Genomic DNA, 26,084 nt, shown 5'->3' on the forward strand with positions numbered 1-26,084 from the left:
TGACACGATAGACTTCAGCTAGAGCACAACACGCAGCTGAATGAACTAAAGGCGAGGGTGGTGCGGAAGAACAACGACTTGCAAATACTGAGAACTAAAGATCGAACACTAATAATGTTTCACTAACATCGTTGCTGCTTCACGGGTTACCAACAGTTATCTTGAGTGCACGCTGACGTGTCTCTGCTCGGCCATCTGTAGAACAACCGGCGAAAAAGAAATCGGAATTTGGCGTTATTCTCCTGAGCCTTTCAAATTATCAGTACAGTGAGTGCACTTGTGGCGTAATGTTTAAGGTATTTTCCTGACACCCAGAAGGTTGTGGACTGAAATCCTGCAAGGTGCTTTAAATAATTTTTTATTTTTAAATCGTTATTGATATGAATTTGATCACTGTTTTACTTAATTCATTGATTTTAATGCATTTACTAATTCGTTCTTATTTTGGTTTGAAGAACTAGTGCTTGGAATATTTATGCACGTGACTTTTATTACTTTATTTATTCACCGTAATACTGAAACATTTGAAAATACTGATATATCCATTAAGAAACAGAGCACGAAATAATCTTGAGTAAATGCATTACTAACCATCATACATAATGTCCCTAAGTGTCGCAGAATTGTTTAATTAAGGCATGACAACTCTGTGTGTAACACCACAATCCTTCAAGACCTCTATGCTAAAAAAGATTTTAAAAAATAGATTTTTAAGTATCTCACGAGATTCGAAAGCACAACCTTCTCCGCATTAGGAATGTACTTTAAACAACACACTACAATAGCGCTCTTAATACGGTGATCTTTTTAAGGCTCTAGAATCTAGAGCACCACGTTGAATTTCGAAATTATTTCGTCGATTACTCGCAGAAGAGGGCGTACCACGGTGAATCGCCCCAGGGTGTGGTACCTGGGACCTTAACATGCATCTCCATAGAAATGGTTTCCAAAGTTCTATCACATTCTTCGGAACCTCTTCATATACGACCCGGGGTAGACACAAACCTGGGTGCTTGAAAGCATGCACTCTCTGCTAGCTCGATTGGATAAATTTAATTTAAAGCAAGAAAAATGGTGTCTCTTCTCGCGAATATATAGAAATAGGTGCTGAAAGAAATTCAGGAAGAACAGCCAGAGCACGACCTCGCTTAGGACAAAGATGTGGATCTGGTCGTGTCTATTTGAAGAAAACTTCCCATGCATCCATGTCTGAAGGGACAGATATTGCAAAATTAACTTTGCAGTAGATGCTTAGACGATCAAAACAACGATAATTATAACTTTGAACACTTTGTTGTCACACTCTCCCTATTGCTGGAATTCAAGTAATGTTGTGGGCATTAGGAAGTGCTGGCATTGTGCCGTATGGAGGTTTGGATAATTATGGAAAGCGTACACGGATAGCAGAAGTGGTTAAGGCGACTGTTCGCGATAAGCGTGCATTTCGGATTCGAGTCCCGGTCGGGCACAAATTTTCATGTCCCACTAATAGCTTGTATATCTACAACTTCGTAATACAGCTAATGTCAAAGATTCTGTCAGCGTAGTTGTAGGATTTTATTCGGTAGCGTTACGCATACCCAGCATGCAGTGACAGTATGGGTCGCTATTGCGTGCATAACATGATCACTTTTGGTTCACATAGCCAGTAAGGCGGACAGAAGGTGTAACGTTTGTAATGTGTTGCGGCTAGCGGCTGCGCCTACTATTCGAAGTCTCTGTGTCGTTATCTTCCAACGAGGTAACACAACACCATATTTTGTCAGTGTGGTCCTAACACAAAACGTGTGCGAGATCTTTCACTGAAAACACCTGCTCACGGTTTGACGAGAGTCCGGAACGCCACAACGCACCAGTGACCGCGTTCGGTGAACTCAGGTGTAGAGATGAAGCTGCATGGAGTGACGCACCCGTGTCTTCCGTTCCAGCTGAGTTGCACTAGCTGTTCAGCTGCGCTACAGCCTTTGTTGCTACAGGAAGTTCTGTGTACTAAATTTGGTGCCATGTATAAGCTGAAATAACTTCAAATTTAATAATGTATTTGTCTTATCATAACGTAAACGCACAAAAAGGGACATTTCGCTTTTTCCTGTCCTTGCTGATAATGCATTTTTAATACCCATCACTCTGAAGGGTGATGGTGGGAACTAAACTACACTCAAGCTCATAAGTTAAGGATAATGCTGATGCATGATGAAATAACGCTCTGGTGGGCGGTTTGCCGGTTTAAATCACCTCGGGGTATGACCATGCGGTGCATTTGAACTGCGGTCGTCGCACGCTGGCGCTGCCCGCAGTACACATACGCAGAGTTGTGTTGGTGTACGTCAGAGTACGGTGCAGTGAGTAAGTGTGCAGACGTTTTCAGACGTGCTAATGGTCACTGTGTGTTGAAAATTGCTCAAACAACATATATTGATGACGTTATGAGGGGTAGAATACTAGGGCGACTGGAGGCTGGTCAAACACAGGAGGTCGTAGCACGGGCCCTCCGTGTGCCAAAAAGTGTGATCTCAAGATTATGGCAACGATTCCAGCAGACTGGTAACGTGTCCAGGCGCTACAGTACGGGATGTCCACAGTGTACAACACCACAAGAAGACCGATATCTCATCATCAGTGGCCGCAAACGGCCACGGAGTACAGCATGTAGCCTTGCTCGGGACCTTACCGCAGCCACTGGAACAGCTGTCTCCAGACACACAGTCTACAGACGACTGAACAGTCATACTTTATTCGCCCGTAGATCAGCAAGGTGCATTGCACTGACCCCTGGTCTCAGGAGAGCCCGTAAAACCAGGAACACAGTACATGGTCATTGGAACAGTGGTCCCAGGTTATGTTCACGGACGAGTCCAGGTATAGTCTGAACAGTGATTCTGGCCTGGTTTTCATCTGGCGTGAACCAGGAACCAGATACCAACCCCTCATGTCCTTAAAGGGGACCTGTATGGAGGTCGTGGCTTGATGGTGTGGGGTGGGATTATGAGTGGTGCACGTACACCACTGCATGTCTTTCACAGAGGAACTGTAACAGGTCAAGTGTATCGGGACGTCATTTTGCACCAATATGTCCGCCTTTTCAGGGGTGCAGTGGGTCCCACCTTCCTCCTGATGGATGATAACGCACGGCCTCACCGAGCTGCCATCGTGGAGGAGTGCATTAGAAGATATCAGGCGAATGGAGTGGCCTGCCTGTTCTCCAAACCCCATCGAGCACTTATGGGATGCTCTCGGTCGACGTATCGCTGCACGTCTAACACCTACGACATTTCAGGAGCTCCGACAAGCACTGGTGCAAGAATGGGAGGCTGTACCCCAGCAGCTGCTCGACCACCTGATCCATAGTATGCCAACCCGTTGTGCGGCTTGCGTGAGTGTGCATGTAGATCATATCCCATATTTGTGTGTGGGTACATGCTCAGGAAACAGTGGCGTTTTGTACTACATGTATTTCGGGACGGTTTTCTCAACTTATCAGCAATACCGTGGACTTACAGGCTGACTTGTGCGTTCCCTATGTGCCTATGCTATTAGCGCCAGTTTTGTGTAGTGCCACGTTTTGTGGCACTACATTCTTCAATTATCCTTAATTTATGAGCATGAGTGTAATTTTGATGAGAATCGAAGACATGGAAGAAATTTTCCAATGCTAGTCACCAACAGTATTTTCTAAATAACATTTAATAACTATTCGGAGGCTATCTTTCGAATATTAATTATACTGTATATATAGTCCGTTGATTAACTGGTTTTGTTTTGATTGATGTACGGTACCTCTTCTATTGCCAGATTTTACTACCTTATTTTCTAGTGTTACAATTTTGTACCACGTCTACGGATATGGAGCATTCAGTAAGTGAAGTGTTTCAGCAGAACGCCCACAGTATGCAGTTAGATTTCAGACCCCAGTCTGGCTGAAGGAGCCGGTGGACCATACTGCGTCGCCAGTGGGGAGTGGTTAGAGGCGCTGTGGCTAGACACGCGAAAGGCCGTTAACGTCAGCGTTGAGGTACGTAGCGAAAGCACAGTTACGGTCGCTTTCGCAGTGTGTCTGCAGACAGACAGGTTCTGTGCACCAGCGGCATGTCCGATAACGTGAACTGCGCTGCGGTAGACATTGTAAGTTGTGTTGTCGATTCAGAAAGACTAGTTGCAGAAGTAGAAATGAGGACAGATCTACAATAAGAAATCAAAATTTGTTTTGTGAGAGAAGTTCTTTACCGTTATTAAAGGGAAGTTGTGGTGTGCGTGCTGTAAGACCTTCGATATACACACCATCAGATTATTTGACTTGCCGCTCTAACGAAGTAGGCGAGTGTCAGCAACATGTCTCGTGATCTTAACGTGGTGTATTTATCTTCTGCCGTTAGGACAGACGATAGAAATGCAACTTGCACGCTTAGAGTTGTAGATTGACGGTGACCAACAGAACTTGATCAATTTTCACACACATTTATTAAAATAATAACAAGCATAAAAATTACTTAATTTGATTCTGGATGCTATTTACAATTGACAGTCTGAAGTTCCTTTGGTATTGATACGTTAATCTTATTCTCACATATATGACACTTGACAAAAGTGTCTATAAATTTATCTTCATGGCCATGTACAGGAATATGGTAATCTTATTAGGCACAGACTGAAACTTGTCTTTAGACCGGTACAGACAAATGTAGAACTCGTACAGACTGGTACAGACTAATGCAGACGGGTACAGACTGGTGCAGGCAAATGCAGACAGACCATTCGGAGGTCTGTACACTCGTTATAATACCTTGCGCGTTCAGGTATCACTGCGCGAGTGTGATCCGCGAGGAGAAAAGGTTCTACGTTAGCAGCAATCTCATTGGCCGCGTTACATATTAATACGTGGATCGGCGGAAGCAGAATTTGGTCCGTCTCTATGGCAGCGCCATCTCGTAGTGCGGAGACGGACGAGCGCTGCGCCTGCGCTGTTGTGCTTAGCGGGGCGCGCTCTAGTGGGAAAGTTGTGTACGCGCTGAGTACGCAGAACTATGTACACAACAGAAACTGAAGGGGAAATTGAAGGCAATGCACTTATTTTGATGTAACAATGTTTAAACGTATTTCGTTTGAGGAAAATCTGCAAAGTTTATTTATTTATCATATGGCATACATCACAATCCTTATACATAAGATAATTACAGATTTAAGATATTCAGTTGCCTCGTCTGTTGCAGCGAGGAAATCGTTGAAGTTTCCCTTGTAGGCTCGAACCGGGCATTCTTCCACTACGTGTCGGACAGCGCGCCCGGTTGGCCGTGCGGTCTAACGCACGGCTTTCCGGGCGGGAAGCAGCGCCTGGTCCCCGGCACGAATCCGCCCGGCGCATTAGTGTCGAGGTCCGGTGAACCGGCCAGTCTGTCGATGGTCTTGAAGGAGGTTTTCCATCTGCCTCGGCGGGCGGGCTGGTTCCCCTTATTGCGCCTGAGTTACACTATGTCGGCAATTGCTGCACGAACACTGTCTCCACGTACGCGTACACCTTAATTACACTACCATGCAAACATTTGGTGTTACACTCGTCTGGTGTGAGACGCTCCCTGGGGGTTCCACTGGGGGCCGTACAGCACAACAAGCCGAGGTTCGGTGTGGACCGGCGGTAGGGTGAGTGGACTGCTGTAGCCTGTTGTGGGGTTGTGAATCACTGAGGGGACGAAGCCTCTCCGTCGTTTCTAGGTACCCGGTTTCATACAATACAATACAATGTACCCGGTTTCATACAATACAATACAATGTGTCGGACTGTTCGTTTTTCAGCGCCGCAGTCGCAATTTCGTGTTGGTGTCATTCCCCATTTGTAGAGGGCGTCAGCACATCTTCCGTGGCCAGTACGTATGCGGTTTAGAGTTGTCCACACTTTACGTGACTGGCTAAAGTCAGGCGGTTTTTCAACTGTCATTAAACTTTGGCATTTTGGTGGGCAGTGTTCTTGCCAGTGTTTCTCCACAGATTGTTGACATCAAAGTTCATCACTTCAGCAGAGAGTAATGTTGGACTTCTCGATTTCAGTCTTCTGCGCTCCAAGTCAGCTATATCGCTGTGTATGGGCAGCTGTGGGTTATTGGTTATCTTGTTGAACTCACTGAGAATAGCGTTTTTTTTCGCCACATTTCTCGGGTGGCATATGGCTCAGGGTTGGCAGCCATACAGTGGGCATAGATTTTATTGTGCCACAGATAATGCGCATGGCGTCATTTAGTACCACATCAATCCTGCTTGTATGGGGGCTGTTAATCCACACAAGAGCGCAATATTCTGCCACCGAGTAGACAAGCCCACTTCGAGGCGGCCAATCATCAATATTGATCGCTGATCTCCTGGTTAATTGCACATCGTATATCGCAGATGTGCAAAGTAAATTTGTACCATAAAATACAAGATTATTAAAAAGGTACCCCACGTTGTTTATTGCAGAAAGGGAACATGTTCCCTGGCAAAAGAAAAGGAAATGAAAAGAGGAAAAATGATTGAGCTGCCGGTAACACAAAAAGGAAAAAGTTACATATACAAAAGAAGCGTACAGATATTTTTAGAAAAAATGTAGAATAATGTTGCTTTAGAATTCTTGTAAACAGTGGTTGTCGCCCTCCCCAGTAAAATTTCTATAAGTAAACGTGTTCTGTTTTCGCGGAAGGTGTGAACGAATAGTTACGTCTTGTTCGAAAACTACAGAGTGTTTTTAGTGAACTGTTATATTTTAAGGGCAAGCGCACAAGCAAGTTCCACTTCCTACTTATCACGTGGTCTCCCACGCTCCATAGGCTCAATTCGAACCGGAAATTGTTTGTTCATTTGCAAGGATGGAGCGTCATAGCGCGCACTTCACGCGCGGGTTGTAAAGAGAGCGTGAAACGCTTTCCAGTCGTGGGAGGTCGCTACACGCTGCTGCTTCTGCTGCCGCCGCCACTGAAGGGTTCCATCCGTGCCGTCCCGTCACGCTCTTCTTGCGAGGCCACACATCTCCTGGCTTCCACTTAAAAAACTACCAGTAGCCGAGCTGTCCTAAATTCCTCCCAGCCTCTACCGTGTTTGTAATTATTGCTTTCTCGCTCTCTCTTTCTCACTCTCTCTCTCCCTTTTATTTCATTTTCGGTGTCATATGCACACCTGTGACCCGTGACAGTTACTCGTCCGTCTGTAATTTGCCTCTGCAGAGAAGAGGCTCGGTGGCGGTGTTGAATGTGCGCCTCAGGATACTGCTCTTTGAGCCACCTCTCTAAGTAACATTAAAACACAGCATTTATAAAAAAAAAATACGCGGTCTGAAACTTCAGAGTGAAAACAAGTCTAATTACTGCGGCAGAACAGTTAATAACATGTTTAGCTGTAGACCTCCAACTCCCGCTTCTTTAAAGAATCTAGCTCTCGTGTATAAAATAACTTTAAACCTTCCATTAGGTTAGAGTGTGTGAAACATCTCACGTTAACCATGTAAGCGAGGACAAAATTAGACAAGAATTGAAATTATGTTTCAAGTTTGTTGGAACTCGCTAGGTGACTCATTACCAAACATCGGATGAGTATTGTCTGCATAATTTTGGCTCCGTTTTAAGCAATACCTAGCTTTTCAAGCATTTCTGTCTTTATCACATCGTATCTGCTGAACTGCAGCTATATTCATATATGTTGATATTGTCTAAAAATTGTGCTGCAACAAATGTTAGCTGTAGAGAAGTAATAAATGGAAACGCCATGCCCGATGGTGATGTTTCGCTGCATGGGCAGCGAAACTTTAGTAAGAGATAATCTTTCTCTTCCATTCGATATGTTTTACGCAGTGTCAGCGATAAAATGCTTCGTTAAGATTTGAAATTATGTATAACGTATGTGCTCTCACTCACGAATACCGGACGAATGTAATGTGGGCAGACTAGTCTAATCTACAACAATTATTCTTTCAAAATGGTTGAAATGGCTCTAAGCCCTATGGGACTTAACATGTGAGGTCGTCAGTCCCCTAGGCTTAGAACTACGTAAACGTGAGTAACCTATGGACATCATACACATCAATGCTCGAGGCAGGATTCGAACCTACGACCGTAGCAGCCGTTTGGTGCCGGACTGAAGCACCTAGAACCGCCCGGCCACTGCGGCCGGCTAATTATTCTTTAACAAATACGTTAACTGTTTGTTTTAAAGCGCATTCTCTCGTTTTTGACGTGACCCCGTGTTCTTGTATTCATTGATGAGGCTACAACTGTGGTGGGGAAGTAGTTCTACTTTCAACTTCTTAGTGAGCTAGACCCAAAAGATTGTTCATCTGGTATTTCGTCATATTTGTTTAATTATACATGTTTAAAGTAAGTAGCCATCTTGTCAGAAAATACGGAAGTAATGACAATGCAGCAGGTGGAGACCAATCCACAATTAAAGGCAGATATTCTCAAGGTGACACGCCCACCGAAATGTAATTCGCAATGCGAAAATAAGGGGTGACATTTGGTGCGCAACGGTTGAACTTGTTCTACGCATTCCAGACGTTTATATTATTTACATCAATTTTTACTGACTTTTTCTGAAAGTATTTCTTCGACAAAAGTTACCTGCTGAATCTGGTGGTGCTTAGCGTAAATCAGGTCAAACATTACTGTACTGAAAGGTTGACAACAATCTAATGAGCTTAGAGTCAGCATATGACGAGAGGTTCAAAACGGCTTCAACACTCGGATAAAGGCAAGATCCGTCTCTACGCTTATCATTGCAGTGAGAGAAACTACGTAGAATTTAACTAGTGGTTAGATGAGCTTAGAACTCTTTCGTTCTAATTAATCCAAGCATATCGTAAAAATGGAAGAGCGCTTACCACCAAACTTGGTGTAACTATCCTGCCAGGCAAGAATCGCTCTGGGGATAAGAACTAACTACGCAACACAGTTCAGGAGATATTATACCATAAACAATGAGATGCGTAAAAAATTAGTGCATTGTACACCACGTTTAAATTTACTACTTCCTTTCTACTATATACTCGACACATATTGCAGACAGTGTCCACATATGCCGATGAATGTACCTATAAAATTAAACCATTGTGTCATAGAGCAAACATGGTGATACCAGAAAATTTGCTGCCTCATACTTGACGTTTAAGTTTGTTGCTCCTTTGCTACTAACTATATTAGCAACATATCGTGCAGACAATATTCATGTACGTTACGAAATGTACCTACACAAATATGTTATTGTACGACTCATAGTTCAAGAGACATGTCGTCACAAATACTAAGACGTGTGAAAAGTTGCTGTGTTATGTGTGAAGTTTAAATATATTTATTCTTTACTGCTAACTCACTCGTATAGTGGATTGCAATTAAGGAAATACCTGATAACTGGCAGTGCTTAGGACAGCTTTCAACTGCGAATCGCTTTTGATAGTTTTCAACTTCGGACGGCTGTAGGCGAAAATAGTAGCGTCTTTAGAGCTATGAAGAGGCGATGTCATTCCATTTTTACAAATTCGCGCTGAGTCCCATACCGGAGCTGTCCGGCATTATGTTAACTCGGATACTGTACTTACACATTTACACGTTATGCACATTTCTTTGTAACCATGTTTCGTAATTTAAAAAAGTGGTTCAAAGGGCTCTGAGCACTGTGGGACTTAACATCTGTGGTCATCAGTCCCCTATAACTTAGAACTACTTAAACGTAACTAACCTAAAGACATCACACACATCCATGCCCAAGGCAGGATTCGAACCTGCCACCGTAGCTTCGTAATTTAAAATGTATTTTTGCGAATACGAGGTTGTTCAATAAGTAATGTCTCATTTTTTCTCAGAACATTTATATTGTTAATAGTCAGAATTTGGTGACAGTAAACATCAACATGTCTTGCCCATGACCTATTTTTCTACGTAGTCTCCATCATGTTCTATGGGTGTACGAAAACGTTTTGGAAGAGCATGTATTCCCGCTGGTAAAAGCTCTTGTCCTGTAGGCGTAGCTATGTTTTCACTGTATGGTTGACACTTACGACATCTTCAAAGTGTGTTCCCCGTAGAAATTCATTAAGCGGCCCAAAGAGATGGAAGTCCGAGGGTGCCAGATCTGGACTGTACGATGGATGAAGCAATGATGTCCATCCCAATTTGGCGATGTGTTCCCGAGTTCTCAGCCTTGTGTGTAGGAGTGCATTGCCGCGTTGGAGCAAGATTTCTGGTGCATTCTTGCCCGATCAAACACGCCGGAAACGGTTCTTGAATTTATTCAGAGACTTCACGCATCAAATCCACAAGAATGACGCCATCAAAATCCCGGAAGTCTGTCACATTGACTTTTCCGACAGAGGAGGTTGTCTTTAATTTCTTCTTTTGTGGTGAATCAGGATGATGCTACTCCACTGACTGCTTTTTTGTTTCCGGCGCTAAGTGATGCACCCAGCTTTCGTCCCCCATAACGACCCGTGGCAGAAATGCATCCCCGTCGGTCTCAAAACGCTCCAACAATTCAGATGAAATGGCCTTTCTGTGAAACTTGTGGTCCACTGTGAGCATTCGTGGAACCGGTCGTGAGCACCTCTTTGAATATCCGAGAGTCTCGATCATTGCAGACGCACTACCAATGCTGATCGAGAACTGTACAGCCAATTGTCGAGTTGTGATGCGCCGGTCGGCATGAATAATGGCATCCACACGATTCAGCATGTTTGGAGCAAAGTCTGTGACAGGACGTCCCGAGCATGGCTCATCATGGAGCTCTGTTTCCGCATTTCCAGCGGTTGTAACTTCCTTTACACATCGCCCAGTTGTACTCCTGCCAACTGCAGCATCGCCATACTCTGCACATAAACGTTTATGGATGTTCACGACGGTTTCCTTCTCAGCACGCAAGAATTCACTAACATCATGCTGCTTGTAACGTGAGTTGTATGTAGACTCCATTTTGATGCTGTACTACGGTTCTTCCTACTGCCAGAACGCTACAGAACAAACATCAAATGCGAACCACTAACAAGAACGTTTGTACGTGTATATTAATGGCTTTTTAAAAAATGTGGGGCATTATTTATCGAAAGACAGTCGTACAAGGAAATGTTTTATCGATACTTCACCACAACCCCAGTTAATTTTTTGTTTTCATCTGTAACAAAAAATTACCAAAATTAATGCATGGGCAGTGCCGGGTTTGTCAGCTAGTGCCCTAATAAATGAAAGTATCCCTACGTATAGAAGAGCTGTTATACCCGCAGGAAAGTGCTATGTTGGACAGCTGACAGAAACTCTAATAGCAATTACTTGTAATGTTTATGCATTAATCACTAAAAAGTTAAACACCACTAACGGATTAGGACATAGACCTATGCTGGTGGGACACGTGATTAGCGAGTCGCCAGCCCTACCAGTAGAAGAATGCCGATAATGCCCCTGTTTCTTTATTCGACACTTCCTCGTGTGGCCTCCCAGAAGCTGAGTAGACCCATACCAAATATTCACACGTCAGAAAAAGACTAGGAAGGTACCAGAACCGATCAGCGACGCTGAAAATAAGGACTGTTCCATGTGGTTTACAATATTAAATAAAATACTACATTGCGTGGGGATGCAACATCGGTGTCGTCGAGTGGTACGTGACTTCAGTCTCAGCATTTACATCGCTCTCACATGTCCCCACTTCTAACTAACAAATGCTACGGAGCATTGCTAACATTCCACATCCTCTACTGGCTGAGTCAACATCTATCCGTGGCAACAGTTCTATGTAACTGTATAGATTTTCTCTTTGTATAAGATCCGAGGTGTGCTATGACGGCTGTCTACTCACGGTTTGTCCCCCGTAGGCACGCTATCTTTACTGTCTCCATCTTTTCCGCTTGCGTGTTTTTGCCTCCGCCTAGCTTCTCCTATTCTGTCGTTATAACAATCTCACTTTCGACCCTATACAAGGACCAGAACCAATACAACATGTTTACAGATTACATTATACAAAAGATTCATATTAGCTATAAAATCAGAAATAAACAAAATAGCAACAACTACACACCAAATACACAAAAAACATTACTGACAAACAATTGAAAGATGTGAATAGCACTAAGTGTTGGTGCTACAAGCCACAGGGTAAAACGCTGCGAGCTCAAATTATGTGACGAACTGATACGAAAAGCGAAGACTCATAGGCGCCAGGCATGTTCTAAACATTTCCTATTTTTAATTGAAGATCGTTTTCTTGTTGAAAGAAATCTAAAATTTTATGTCTAAAATTGTTGATTCTTGCGTTAAAGAATCTCCGTTTACAAAATTCGACCTTTAGACACCGACGCTTACGATTACAATGTGTAAATGGTACATACTGATAATTCTCTGTCCGTTTCCATAAAAATCTGTTTCGTGCCGACATTCAAACCTGACGTTTGGTAACGTCACAAGTGTGCACATTTATCTCCACCATTAAGCGGATCATGAACTTAGAGTAATTAAATTCATATTAAGTGAAAACCAAATTTAAAAGTTAATTTTGTTTGGCAGTCAACAGCGAAACTGATACTGGTAAAAACAATCACTATTGCCAAATATCTTACCAAGAAAATTCACAACGTAATAAAAATCTCTTAAGCTATCCTGATGAAATATTATAAATCATTTAAAGCAATTTCTGAAATCGACAAACCATATTTTTACTAACAACACAGATTTCCTCATTTGAAGTGAGAAAATCTGGTGTCTGTCATTACCTGGCGTCCTTACGTACATAACTTAATCAGTGACTTAATTGTCTTTGGATAAAAACTGGAGCCAGTACACTACATAAACTTGTTCAGTGATGAACATGTGTGTCTTTTTTGTGCCAATATGCTATTGAATTAGTGGGGGGGGGGGGGCTTCAAATATTTTTTTCTGTCAGTAATTGAGCTAAACGCGAATGGTTTTGTTGTTATTGTTGTCATAAGTCCAAAAAGACTGGTGTCATGCATATCTCCATGCTACTCTATCTTGTGCTAGCCTCTTCATCTCTGAGTAACTACTGCAACCTACATCTTTCTAAATATTCTTACTGTATTCATCTCCTTGTCTACTTCTAGGTTTTTACCTGCCCCCCCTCCCCTCTCCCCCCCCCCCCCCACACACACACACTTCCTTCCAGTACTAAAGCGGTGACCCCTTGACGTCTCAGAATATGTCCAGCCAACCAATCCCTTCTTCTACTTAGGTTGTGCTACAGATTTCTTTTCTCCCTAATTCTATTCAGTACTTCCTCATTACTTACATGAGAGACCCATCTGATCTTCAGCATTCTTCTGTAGCGCCACACTTCAACATCTTCTATTCTCTTTTTGCCTAAACTGTTTTTCGTCCATGTTTCACTTCCATACATGGCTACACTCCATACAAATATATCAGAAAAAGACTTCCTGACACATCTATACTCGATGTTAACAAATTTCCCTTCTTCAGAAACGCTTCTCTTCCTATTGGCAGTCTACATTCTATATCCTCTCTACTTCGACCATCATCAGTTATTTTGTTATTTTGCTGTCGATAGTTCGTGGTCTAGTAGCTAATGTTACTGCCTCCGAATAACCGGGTCCCTGGTTCGATTCGCGAACCAATCGGGGATTTTCTCCACCAGGGGACTGGATGTCTGTGTTGTCCTCATCATTTCATCATTGTTCAGGAAAGTTCCGACGCCGGCCAGACTGGCCGAGTGGTTCTAGGCGCTTCAGTCTGGAACAGCGCGACAGCTACGTTGGCAGGTTCGAATCCCGCCTCGGGCATGGATGTGTGTGATGTCCTTAGGTTAGTTAGGTTTAAGTAGTTCTAAGTTCTAGGGGAATTTTGACCTCAGATATTAAGTCCCATAGTGCTCAGAGCCATTTGAATCATTTGAAAGTGCCGACACTGGACAGTGAAAAGACAGGGAAATAGTGAGTGCGCTGACAACCGTGCAGTTGAGCGCACCACAATCCGAATACCACCATCAGTTATTTTCTGCCAAAGTAGCATAACTAATCTACTGCCTTAAGTGTCTCATTTCCTAGCCTAATTTCCTCAGTATCTCGTGATTTAATTCGATTACATTTCACTACACTCGTTTTGCTTTTGCTGATTTTCGTCTTGTATGCTCCTTTCGAGACATTGTGCCTCTTGACAGAATGACAATGTCACCGGAGAACCTAAAAATTTTCATTTCTTCTCCCTTGAGTTTAATTTCTACCCAAAATTTTTCTTTTGTTTCCTTTTGCGCTTGTTCAATGCACAGATTAAATATCGGCGATATGCTGCAACCATGTTTCACTCCGTTTCATGCCCCTCGACTCTTATAACTGCCATCTGGTTTCTGTACAAGCTGTAAATAACCTTTCGCTCCTTGCGTTTTATCCCTGCAACCTCTAAAATTTGTAAGAGAGTATTCCAGTTAACGTTGTCAAAATCGTTCTCTATGTCTACAAATGTTACAAATGTAGGATTGCCTTTCCTTAGCCTATCTTCCGTGAGAACACTTAGGGTCAGTATTGCCTCGCGTTAACCTTCATTTCTCCGGAATTTAACTCATCTTCCCGAGGCCGCCTTCTTCCAGTTTTGCTATTCTTCTGTAAGGATTTCGTGTTAGCATTTTGCAGTCGTGACTTATTAAACTGATAGTTTTGTAATTTACACACCTGTCTGCACTTGCTTTGTTTGTTATGGGAATTATTTTATTCCTCTAGAAGTCTGAGGGTACTTCGCCTCTTTCATAAATCTTGCTCACCAGAGGGAAGAGTTTTGTCACGGTTGGCTATCCCAAAGCTACTGAGTGGTTCTAACAGAATTCTGTCTACTCCCGTGGCCTTGTTTCGACTTAGGCCCTTCAGTGCTCTGTCAGTTCTTTACGCAGTTTCATAGCTACCATCTCTTCTGCATCTACGTCCGCTTCTATTTCCATATTTTTGCCCCAAAGTATGTCTCCATTCTATAGTGCCACTATACATTGCTTCCACATTTCTCTCTTCGCTCCCTTGCTTAGGTCTGGTTTTCCATCTTAGCCCTTGATAGTGACACAGGTGGTTATCTTTTCTCCGAAGGTCTCTCCAATTTTTCTGTAGGCGGCATCCAGTGATAGCCATATTTAAAGCCAGAAGAGTACAATTTTTTAAAATCTGATCTCCATTTTCATGAGTAACGAAAGAGAAAGAAGACATATTCGGCATCTTGTTTTTGCATCATAAAGTAGTCCAACGGTCAGTTAAATAGAAAATGGTATCTATCAGAATTTGCTTTCCGTAATATACAGGAATCTAAGAATAAATTAGAATTTACATTCATTTAGGATTTGTGTAAATTTTTGGTAGCTAATTTAAGGGAAGTTAGAATGAAAAATACACCACATTTCTGGTTTTTTATCTCATAATAAAATTTGCAATTTTCCGAATAAAATGATATATATCACTTATTAACTCAGATGGCAAGTATTCAATTTTTTGTAAATATAATCTACATCGGTTGAAAATGTTAAAATTTATACGTGCATTTCTTCAAGATCTAATAAAATCGGTGTTTTTTTTATATAGAAGGCTGTGGATTGCAATGTTTGTATTGGTAACAATGTCAAAAACAGTATTTTATCGTTTCATAGTATAAACACGCGTTGTATGTCCAAGTGCTAAAGTTTTTCGGCGGTTGAATACATTGGTAAATCCCTCAAAAAGTAAAGTATGGCGCCAGAACGAAGATTGTAGAATGAAGGGAAACATTGTGTGTAGCATGTGAAGTTACAGACAGTAAAATACGGGCCAACTCGTCAGTATCTAGAGAAACACCCATTAGTGCTTCGAAGATTAAAATAAAACGTTGTGATACACAGTTTTATCAAGTCGAAAGTGACGTAAATGGAAGGTTAGGTTATATTCTGATAGATTTACACATCCTAACAAGGGTGTTAGGTGACTGTGGGTTTTGTAAGATACGTAGAGGGCCAGTTGGTTTACATGAAGACAGTCAGGTATCAAATGGACTAGCCAGGAAACTTATCATTAACTGTGCCAGTTATAAATATACTCATTCATTTTGGAATTCCGATAAGTGTAAATATAATTATTTTGAAGTAAATGTTAGGTGGTTTTATAGATTGAGAGTATTGGAAAAGGGCACACTGCAGCAGAAACAACGTGTGCCGTGAAGAATACGCCACGCCCACCTTGTAAAATCGACAAGTATGCAGGATTTATTGGAGCTGCTGTGGAACCTGTTGCATGTGAGTCAATGAAGGGTGCTGCAAACGAAGCTGTTGAAATAAATGATAGTATGACTGACATACCAGTAACTTTTCATGGCACTTGGCAGAAGCACTGCTACAGTTATAAGAGTTCTGTTGCTACGGTGACCAGTGTGAATAAAGGAAAGGTAATAGATTTACATATTTTAACCAAACATTGTTATAAGTGTAAATCAGGAACTGAAGAAGGGGATGTCTGCGACAGAAATTATTCAAAAGCAGCTGCTCAGCCTTATTGTGAGAAGATTATCATAAAACTGGAATGTGTTGGTCATGTCCTGAAGAGGATGGGCATCAGGTTGAGGAAGTTGAATCAACGTTTGAAGGACAAGAAACTTTCTGACGGTAAAACCATAACAGGCAGGCTGACAGACAAAATGATTTATGAAGTACAGCACTGTTATAGGATGGCTATTAGAAATAATATTAAGGATTTATTGTAAATGAAGCAGGCAGTGTGGGCTACCTTCTTCCACAGACTGTCAATTGATGAAAAACCAGTGCACCACCTTCGCCGTCCTGGATCTGATTAATGGTGCAATTACCGCAATGTCCAGTACTCAAACAGTTCATACAGCCACAAACATTCCATTCCAGCATCAGTCATGGATATCATAAAACCTGTTTACACACACCTGGCAGATCCTGAACCACTGAAGAAGTGTCTGTATGGTCAGACACAAAATCCCAAAGAGTCATTTAATGATCTTATAAGGACTCGCTTACCAAAAAACGCTTTTGTTGGAATGAAGACATTAAAATGGGGGATCTGTGATGCTGTTACTGCTTTTGATGATGGAAACATTGGTAGGGTGAAAGTGATAGAGCATATGGGAATTAATCCTAGAGCAAACTGCATCAGAGAACTCAACGGATGGACAAGGTTCGCATTGATGGAGCACTGTTGGCCACTAAGGAGTCCAGAAAGAATAAAAGAAGAAAAAACTTGGAAAAAGATCAAGAGGATAATATAGAGTATGGTACAGGGTGCTTCTGAGTGACTAAAAATAAAAAATTAAGCATATATTAAGTGAGTTACAGTTTGAAACTTTAGAAGCCGTCCCTGAAAGTGTAGATTACCTGTTGCATTTTCCCCTAAATCTCAGAGTATTTAAATTTTCAGGGACTAGTTACATAGAGACCCTGAGTCGACTGAACTAAAAGAAAAACATAATGTTGTGTATAATTAAAATTATCTAGGATAACGTACAAAAAAGTACACAAAATTTTGACTGTGTATTTAAAAAAATCGTATTTCCGAAATCAGTGGCTGAAATACAATCATTGTAGTTCAGTAGACTCAGAACATACAGTTTAATGTTACGTAAAAGTTTCATGTCAATGGCTACAGTGGTTCCAGAAATACAGGGAAGCCAATTCACTAAAGTTAACATTGTTGGGATAGGGCGTTCCATCTCCCCTTAAATAAAAGCATTAGATGCAATATGAGCTAGGGTCAACCCTTCCATACAATATCAATTCTTTTAAATATCCAGTCAAAGAACCGTTTCTGTTACTGCATCGACTATAACTTGTAGCGATTAAAGAACGACAAGTAAATTAAAATTCTGCAGAAGCCACAAGTCGCATGTAAATTTCTTCAATTCACTTGTTTCCCGCGACAGACGTAAGCGTCTTCATAAATTAAGTAGCCAAGCATCAAACATGTGGGTAATATATGTATGCACTTACATTGGAAATGCCGTCTGGCTAGGGCTTCCCGTCGGGTAGACCGTTTGCCTGGTGCAAGTCTTTCGATTTGACGCCACTTCGACGACTTGCGTGTCGATGGGTATGAAATGATGATGATAAGGGCAACATAACACCCAGTCCCTGAGGGGAGAAAATCTCCGTCCCAGCGGGAAATCGAACCTGGGCCGCTAGGTATGACATTCCGTCGCGCTGACCACTCAGCTACCAGGGGCGGACTGCGCGTACATTGAAGTGAAGAAACTGAAAGGATACGTCCTTTTCCCAACTGTAGTGCCGCAACTCGACGTAAAATGAACCCAACAAGCCGTTGGAAATAGCCTGACGAAATATTGGGCCACGCTGCCTCTACAGCCGTCCATAATGGCGAAAGTAATGCTGGTGCAAGAACTGGTCTCTCGATTACGTCACAAAATGTTCGATGAGTAGCCACATCATTCGAAATGTCCAGAATGTTCTTGAAACCAGTCACGAACAACTGAGGCCCGGTGTCACGCCGCATTATCATCCATAAGAATTCCATCGTTGTGTGGGAAATTAAGTCCATGACAGGCTGCTGATGGTCTCCAAATAGTCGAACATTTCCACTTACAGTCAATGATCGGTTCCGTTGGGTCAGACGACGTAGTCCATTCCACACAGCCCACGCCATTACGGAAGCACCACCAACTCGCACAGTGCCTTGCCTTGTTGACATCCTGGGTTATGGCTTCGTAGGCTCCCAGCCACATCCTACCATAGGCTCTTACCAGCTGAAATCGGAGGTCATCTATGCCACAGTTTTTCTGCAGTCTGGTGTCAAACCGATATGGTCACGAGCCCAGGAGAGGCGCAGTTGGCGATGTGGTGCTGTTACCAAAGGCGCTTGCACCGGTCGTCTGCTGCCATAGCCAATGACCGCCACTTTTCGCTGCACTTTCCTTCACCGATACGTTCGACATACGCTCCAGATTAACTTCTGTGGTTATTTCACGCAGTGTTGCCTCGCCGTTAACCCTGACAACTCTACGGAAACGTCACTTCTCTCTGTCGAGTGAAGCCGCTGGCCACTATGCTGCCTTTGGTGAAAGATAATGCCTGTAGTTTGGGGACCCTCGGAACACTCTTGTCTGTGGATCTCAGAATATTGAATGCCCAGACGATATCCGAAATGGAATATCCCATGCGTCTAGCCACAAGCACCATTATGTTTTCAACGTTCGTTAATTCATGTCGAGAGACCATAATCGCGTCGGAAAGCTTTTCACATGAATCACCTTAGTACAAGTGATAGATCCGCCAACGCCCTGCACTTTTCTTTTTACCTGCGTACGTGACACTACCACCGTCTGTGTTTATGCATGTCGCTAACCGATTACTTTTGTCACTTCAGGATATGTATGTGTACGTATAGCGCCGCCACTCACAGTCAGACATATTTAACGTGTTGGTCTTGGCTGTTTATTTTCTGAAATTGCTAGCATCTGACGGGTGGAACATGTCAGTTGTAGGAGAGATTCACACTGGACTTGCGGCTGCTCTTCAATTAAAATTTTCAATGGCTAGTGTTTCCCGTGCAGGTGATGCCTGCGCTCGGCAAGACTGATAGCAGAGGTCTGCGACATAAAAATTGTTTCAAATTTATGAAGTGATTTTTATAGTGTTTTCAACGCTGGTTTCGGGAAAAATAGTGGAAAAATTCCATCACGTACAGTTATTTCACAAACTGCGTGTCTAGTTTTAGCTTTTTTCGGTATTTCAGCACTATAGTGAGTTTTAATTTTGGTTTTTAGGATCTCCAAAAACTGTTATTTAGCCGTTTTATACTAGATATACGTAAAGTAAAGAGTAATTAGGAGGAACCAGCAGTATTTTTATGTCAGTGCCAGTCTGTCGCACTGCCCCTTGCTTCGCCATCACCAGGCAGTGAGTTTCAGCTGTCGTCTTCAGTTCACAGTACTTCTTCACTCTGTGCTGTTCACGTGCTGTTGTTACTAGCGCTTTAAAGTAGTGACTGTCCTCTTGTGTTGTGAAGTTGTTTTATGGACAATGGACATTGGCTACCAGGGGATGTATAACTCGCCAGATTGCTTCTGCTACATTTGTGGAAACTATACCATTAAGAAAAGCAACAAAGAAACATTTCCGATTTTGTTGAAAAAGTATATTTCGCTTATTTTGGTACAAAGTTAGGCAATTAAGATAAGCCTTGGGCCCCACACAAGGTCTGTTCAGTGTGTGTTGAAGAATTGAGGCAATGGTTTCAACGTAAAAAGCAGTTCTTACGTTTTGGAATACCAATGGTTTGGAGGGAACCCAAAAATCATAGTGAACCATTTTTGTTCTTGCAACGTACGAGGTTTCAATTTGAAAAACAAAAGGGATATTTCTTACCCTAGCATTCAATCAGCCATTCGCGCTGTTCCTCGTGGATCTGAAGCATCAATACCCTCTCCTCCAGATTCTTTGGATGATATAGATGATCACGAGCCATTGGCTCAGCAAGGTGATAGTGAAAGAGACTGCTACGATCCTGGCATCCCATTCCATTCTCACAATCTGAACGATTTAGTTAAAGACCTAGGCCTTTCTAAAGAATCGGCTGAGGTTTTAGGATCTAGATTGAAAGATAAGCATATGTTGGCTCCGGGTACATCCTTTTCTTGGTATCGATCGAGGGAAAAGGAGTTTGTACCTTTCTTCTCTCGAGAAGGTGACCTGGTGTTTTGCAGTGATGTTCCTGGACTTATGGCACGTTTCAAAATAGAATATGCTCCTGATGGGTGGAGACTTTTTATTGATTCTTCAAATAGAAGCCTTAAAGCAGTACTTCTACACAATGGCAATAAGTATCCTTCTATACCAGTAGGTCACTCGGTTCACTTAAAAGAATGTTACGAAAACCTTGAACTGGTCTTAAACAACCTCTGCTATTCAGACCACAAATGGACACTATGTGGTGATTTGAAAGTGATTTCAATGCTGCTTTGTCAACAAAGTGGCTGTACAAAGTTCCCTTGATTTCTCTGTGAATGGGACAGTAGAGACAGAAAGCAACACTACATAAAAAAGTGTGGCTCTTGAGAAAAACCTTACAGGTAGGGATTAAAAATATTAAGAGGAAGAGCCTTGTGGATCCCAAAAACGATTTACTTCCACCACTTCACATGAAGTGTGGCCCGACGAAACAATTTGTTAAGGCATTGCCAAAAGAAGGGGAGTGTTTCGGATATCTTTGTGGACAGTTTCCTGGTTTATCCGAGGCAAAGCTAAAGGAAGGAATCTGTCGGACCAGACATTAGAAAACTAGTGACAGATCCCAACTTTGTGGACAGAATGGAAACAAAAGAAAAGGCTGCATGTACATCTTTTAAATTAGTTGTTACCGGTTTCCTAGGAAACAAAAGAGATCCAAACTACAAGACAATCGTCGCAGACATGCTCGTCAATTTTAAGATGCTGGACTGTTAACTTGAGCATTAAAGTTCATTTCCTGCACTCACATCTTGACTACTTCCCTGCAAACCTTGGTGATGTAAGTGAAGAGCATGGCGAAGAAATGTAAAGAAGATATCAATGAAGATGAAACGTCAACATGATAGCGGACAACTGCTGGATGATAAAAAGAGATGATCCTCAACGAGTCCACAGCCGAAAAAGACAGAAAGCGAAAGAATTATTATAAGGACTTATGAGCTTAAAGAGAAATGGAAGCGTACTGTAAATGTAGTTTAGAACATGATTTATAATAGAATAAAATTTTATAACGTTGGAAAAAATGTGATACATTGCTTACACTTTGTTATTATACCCAAAAATACTTCCTGTTTTTGAGAAAACCTGACGTGATAGGAAAAAATGGATTGCATTTTTGAAATGAACGCTGGAAAGTGCATAAAAGTCAGTTATCAAATTTCAAACAACTTTCAAAAAATATTTTTTGCAGACCTGTGTAGTCATCCTTCGCTCTTGGCAAAGAATGCTGACGGTGAGCGGCGGTAATGAGGGCTAGCAATACACACACACACGTGTACGAGGGCGCGTACATGTGGTGGCGCCGCCACTCCCCGGCGGCTGCGTTTGCTTTGTGCGGCTCTCAAGTTTACGACCACCCGTGGTGACAAAGGGGAGGCAAGGTACGCCCTGCCTGCGAATGAAGGCTTGCTCACCCGAAAGCCGCGAACAACAAAGGACCCCGACCCCTCAGGCCGCTTTCACACTATACGGTTTTGACCGTACGGCAAAAAGCCGTACGAGTTTTAGCCGTGCCTGTGTTGCTTTCACATTACACGGCTTTTTGACGTGACCAGTTGTTGGTGTCTATTCAGTTTGCTTAATGTGTGTATCAAGATGAACCGTAAACGAGTTGTTGCTTTGTGGTTGCTTCATCGTCGCCGCAAAAGAAAAGGTCGTCTTTTGTGGGTACACCCCATTAACCAGAGAAGAGACGAAGTGGGTTTATTTTATACACTCTTTGAAGATTTGAGGAACGACGGAAATAAATTCTTTAACTATTTCCGAATGTCTATTACCTCGTTTGACGAATTACATAGAAAACTAAAGGATGTGTTACAACGACAAAACACACAATTCCGCAATTGCATCCAACCTGTTCAAATGCTGGCTATCACGTTAAGGTAATTTAATACATAAAAACTAGTTCTGTTTATTTACTTATTTATTTGTGTTTTACATTTTTATTACGCTCAGATTATGAAGTAGAAAAGTCAATATCAATATCAGCAGTTGAAACCAAAGAGTTTGTAGCAGGACTGACTGTACTGTCACTTTGTGGCGACAGGCTCTCTGCAAAAACGTTGTAGAACTGCGTTGTTGATGGTGGGCCTTCATGGCTACTTGTGGAAGGCGAAGGGTATGGTGGTGGCACTTTATTAATTCGTTGATAAGAACTGCGACCTTGAGAAGTCTGTAATGGTTGTTCGAGAAAAGTAGTTGGGTTTGGTGCAGCTGGAGGAGGACGAATCTGATGCGTATGGTAAGAGGATATTGGAGCAGCATTTTCCATAGGTGAATAAGAATAAGCTTGAAATCTATTATTATAGGGCATGGGAGGTGTGTAATGGGTAAATGGAGGAGGTTGAGCTGTCAATATATTTCTCCTTTCATATATATTTTCTATAACTTTGAGGACTCCCATCTGAAACTGAAGATAATCCTGTTCATCAAATTTTTCCAGATGAGGCTTCAGACTAAGTAAAAATGACATTTTGCTGCAAGGTTTGTCTTCTTCCAGAGCTCGTAATATTTTCATTTCGATTGCATCAGGTTTTCTATGTTTTCTGTTTGTATGGCACTCGCTTTTGGATGTTTGTTGTGTGGGTGCTGTATCAAATGGCCCAGAAACATTCTCAGTATTTTCGACGGAGCCCTGCGTTTCTATATCTTCTTCCAGTCTGGCGGTGCGTTCCGATTGAAAACTGTCCTCCGTCTCTCGAGCATCATACAGCTTTTTTAGAAACTGCAGCTGATCAGAATATACATACTTTTTCATTTTCTTTGCTGCTGAGCCACTTTTTTTCGCAGCTTGAATTTTTATGTTTGACTTCACAAAGGAGTCTCGTAGATTGGTCCACCTCCGTATTACTTCTATACCTACATCAAAAGAAAACAAAACTGTATGAAAACATTTTAATTTTGTATAGAAAAAAGCAAAACTGTAACAAAAAATGTCCACTGCAAACTAAATGTCACTGATTTTTTTTCGTTTTGTTCAGGTATCTGGCAAGCGGTTGTTCCTTCACTGACTTACATTTCCAGTACAGAATTGGGATTTCTACAGCAAGTAAAGTGGTTAATGATGTATGCACAGCAATTTGGTCATCACTGCGGGAAGAATGTATACAAAGACCGACCAAAGAGGTATGGGAATCAATAGCGGCTGGATTTGAACGTACTGCTAATTTCCCCCACTGCTTAGGAGCGGTGGATGGAAAACATATCCGTCTTACTGCCCCATTTAATAGCGGATCAATGTACTTCAATTACAAAGAATACTTTTCTGTGGTTCTGATGGCTGTAGCGGATTCCAACTACAGGTTCATTTATGTCGACGTAGGAAGTTATGGCAAAGACTGTGACTCTTCAGTGTTCAGACGGTCCAGTTTATGGAAGTCAATAGAAAGTAATTCCCTGGAATTTCCAGACGTCCAATGTCTGCCTGGTACGGAAGGTCCAAAAGTACCCTACTTCTTCGTGGGAGACGCAGCATTTGGCCTACACACGCATTTGCTCCGGCCTTTTGGGGGAACAAACTTGACAGTTGAGAAACGTGTATTTAATTACCGTTTGTGCAGAGCAAGGAGGTATGTGGAATGTGCTTTTGGCATCCTCACCAATAAGTGGCGGTTGTTTCACCGACCTTTAAATGTTCATCCAGATTTTGCAGTAAAAATGGTTAAAGCTTGCATTGTTTTACACAATTTTGTACGTCAGAGAGATGGATTTATAATTGAAGACACCACATCCTTCACTGGTTTGGAAGACTTAGCCCAAGATGCCAACATAAGAGGAGGACTGACAGCCAACGCCATAAGGAACACTCTTTGTAAATATTTTATGACAAATGCTGGAAGCGTGTCATGGCAGATGTCAAAGATATAAATTAACAAGCCTTTTCCTTTTTGTAGATTGTTTGTGAAAGCCTGCGACTGTATAGTAAATAGTTTTCTTTATAAATAAATTACTGCTACCACTCACGTTTTTAATCGTTTTGTTTATATTTTGTACGACGCGTTTCGGGAAATAATTCCGATCTTCAAGTGCGTTTTTTTCTCTAAGTTTTCATTATGTGTAGTGTTTTTTTATTTGTGAGGTCTTGTGCGTGTTTCTCTTATAAATTACAGTAAAGAAAACAGAATGCAAGACCTGACACATAAAAAGACACCACACATGATGAAAACTTAGAGAAAAACGCACTTAAGGATGGGAATTATTTCCCGAAACGCGTCGTGCAAAATATAAACAAAACAAAAAAAACGTGACTGGTAGCAGTAATTTACTTATAAACAAACGATTTACTTTTAGAATAAAATTTATAACGTTAAATAAAAACTGTTTAAAACGTATTAAATGTAATATTAATATATTAAATAAATACTTACCAAACGCATTTTTATCTTTGTCTTCCATCTCATCAAAATCTTGCTTCAGTGCTACGCAAACTTCCCGCCAAGCATTCTTTGTAGCAATACGATCTCTATACGCATCTAGAGTTTTGTCCCACAGAACAGGTCTTACTTCCACCAAGGTTATCAAAAGTTCAGTATCAATTTCATCCATTCTTCTACACTTTTCAGTAAACAAGAATAAACACAAATGAATAAAACGACACTACAACGAACTAGTCGACGCCGTACGGCTCAAAACCGTCCAGTGTGAAAGCATGCACTTAGTCACGTAGGCCACTGTTGTCGAACTTGCCGTACGGCGACCGTCTGTTGTAGTGGCAAGACACGGCTGCAGCACGGCACGGCAGCGGCATTTTGCCGTCGCCGTATAATGTGAAAGGCGCCATACATTTCTTCACACCTACAGCCGTACGGCTTTTTGCCGTACGGTCAAAACCGTATAGTGTGAAAGCGGCGTCACACTCGGCGACCGCCGAGAACGGGTGAATCTACTTTTATACGTGCACCACAGTTTTCACGGATATCAATGTTCTACTGTCATATCTAAGATATACACATCAGTATTTAGATCTGTACTATGTACAGCTTGTGTACCACTGTCATTTACGCTGTTCCGTGGGAACGACGATTACTGGTAAGCGCCAGTGGAGCTCGAATGCCTCTGAACCTTCACGCTCTTTTCTTTGAACCCCGTAAAGTGACGGGAGTGGTATTCGTGGACTTGACAGCAGCGTACGACACCGTCAACCACCAATTATTATTAAACAAGGTATACGTACCAGCCAAGGGTTTACACCTCACCAGCCTCATCGCCAGTCTACAGAACCGAAGCGTCTTCACTAACCTCCAAGGACAGAAAAATAGCTCCAGTTCTGCTCAGTATATATAGTAATGACCAATGCATAGTCACCAATTGTAGGAATTTCTTGTATGCTAATGAGATGGCTGTGGCAACCCAAAACCCAAACTTCGAGGCAATAGAAATCACCCTAAAGAGTGCTTTGGAAGATCTGTCAAAATACTACA

At 42.1% G+C, this 26,084-nt stretch overlaps 1 protein-coding gene across 1 annotated transcript in view; it reads right to left on the reverse strand.

Moving 5' to 3' along the window:
* The window catches only part of LOC126204227 (uncharacterized), a 193,841-nt gene extending 168,632 nt beyond the window's left edge, over positions 1 to 25,209 (reverse strand). The window contains exons 1-2 of the mRNA XM_049938623.1: positions 25,032 to 25,209; positions 22,688 to 23,523 (exon numbers count right to left, since the gene is read on the reverse strand). Coding sequence (XP_049794580.1) covers positions 22,688 to 23,523; positions 25,032 to 25,209 — 1,014 coding nt within the window. The remainder of the gene's footprint in view (positions 1 to 22,687; positions 23,524 to 25,031) is intronic.
* Between the last annotated feature and the right edge of the window lie 875 nt (positions 25,210 to 26,084).

Source organism: Schistocerca nitens, chromosome 9 (genome assembly GCF_023898315.1).
Source record: "Schistocerca nitens isolate TAMUIC-IGC-003100 chromosome 9, iqSchNite1.1, whole genome shotgun sequence".
NCBI lineage: Eukaryota > Metazoa > Arthropoda > Insecta > Orthoptera > Acrididae > Schistocerca > Schistocerca nitens.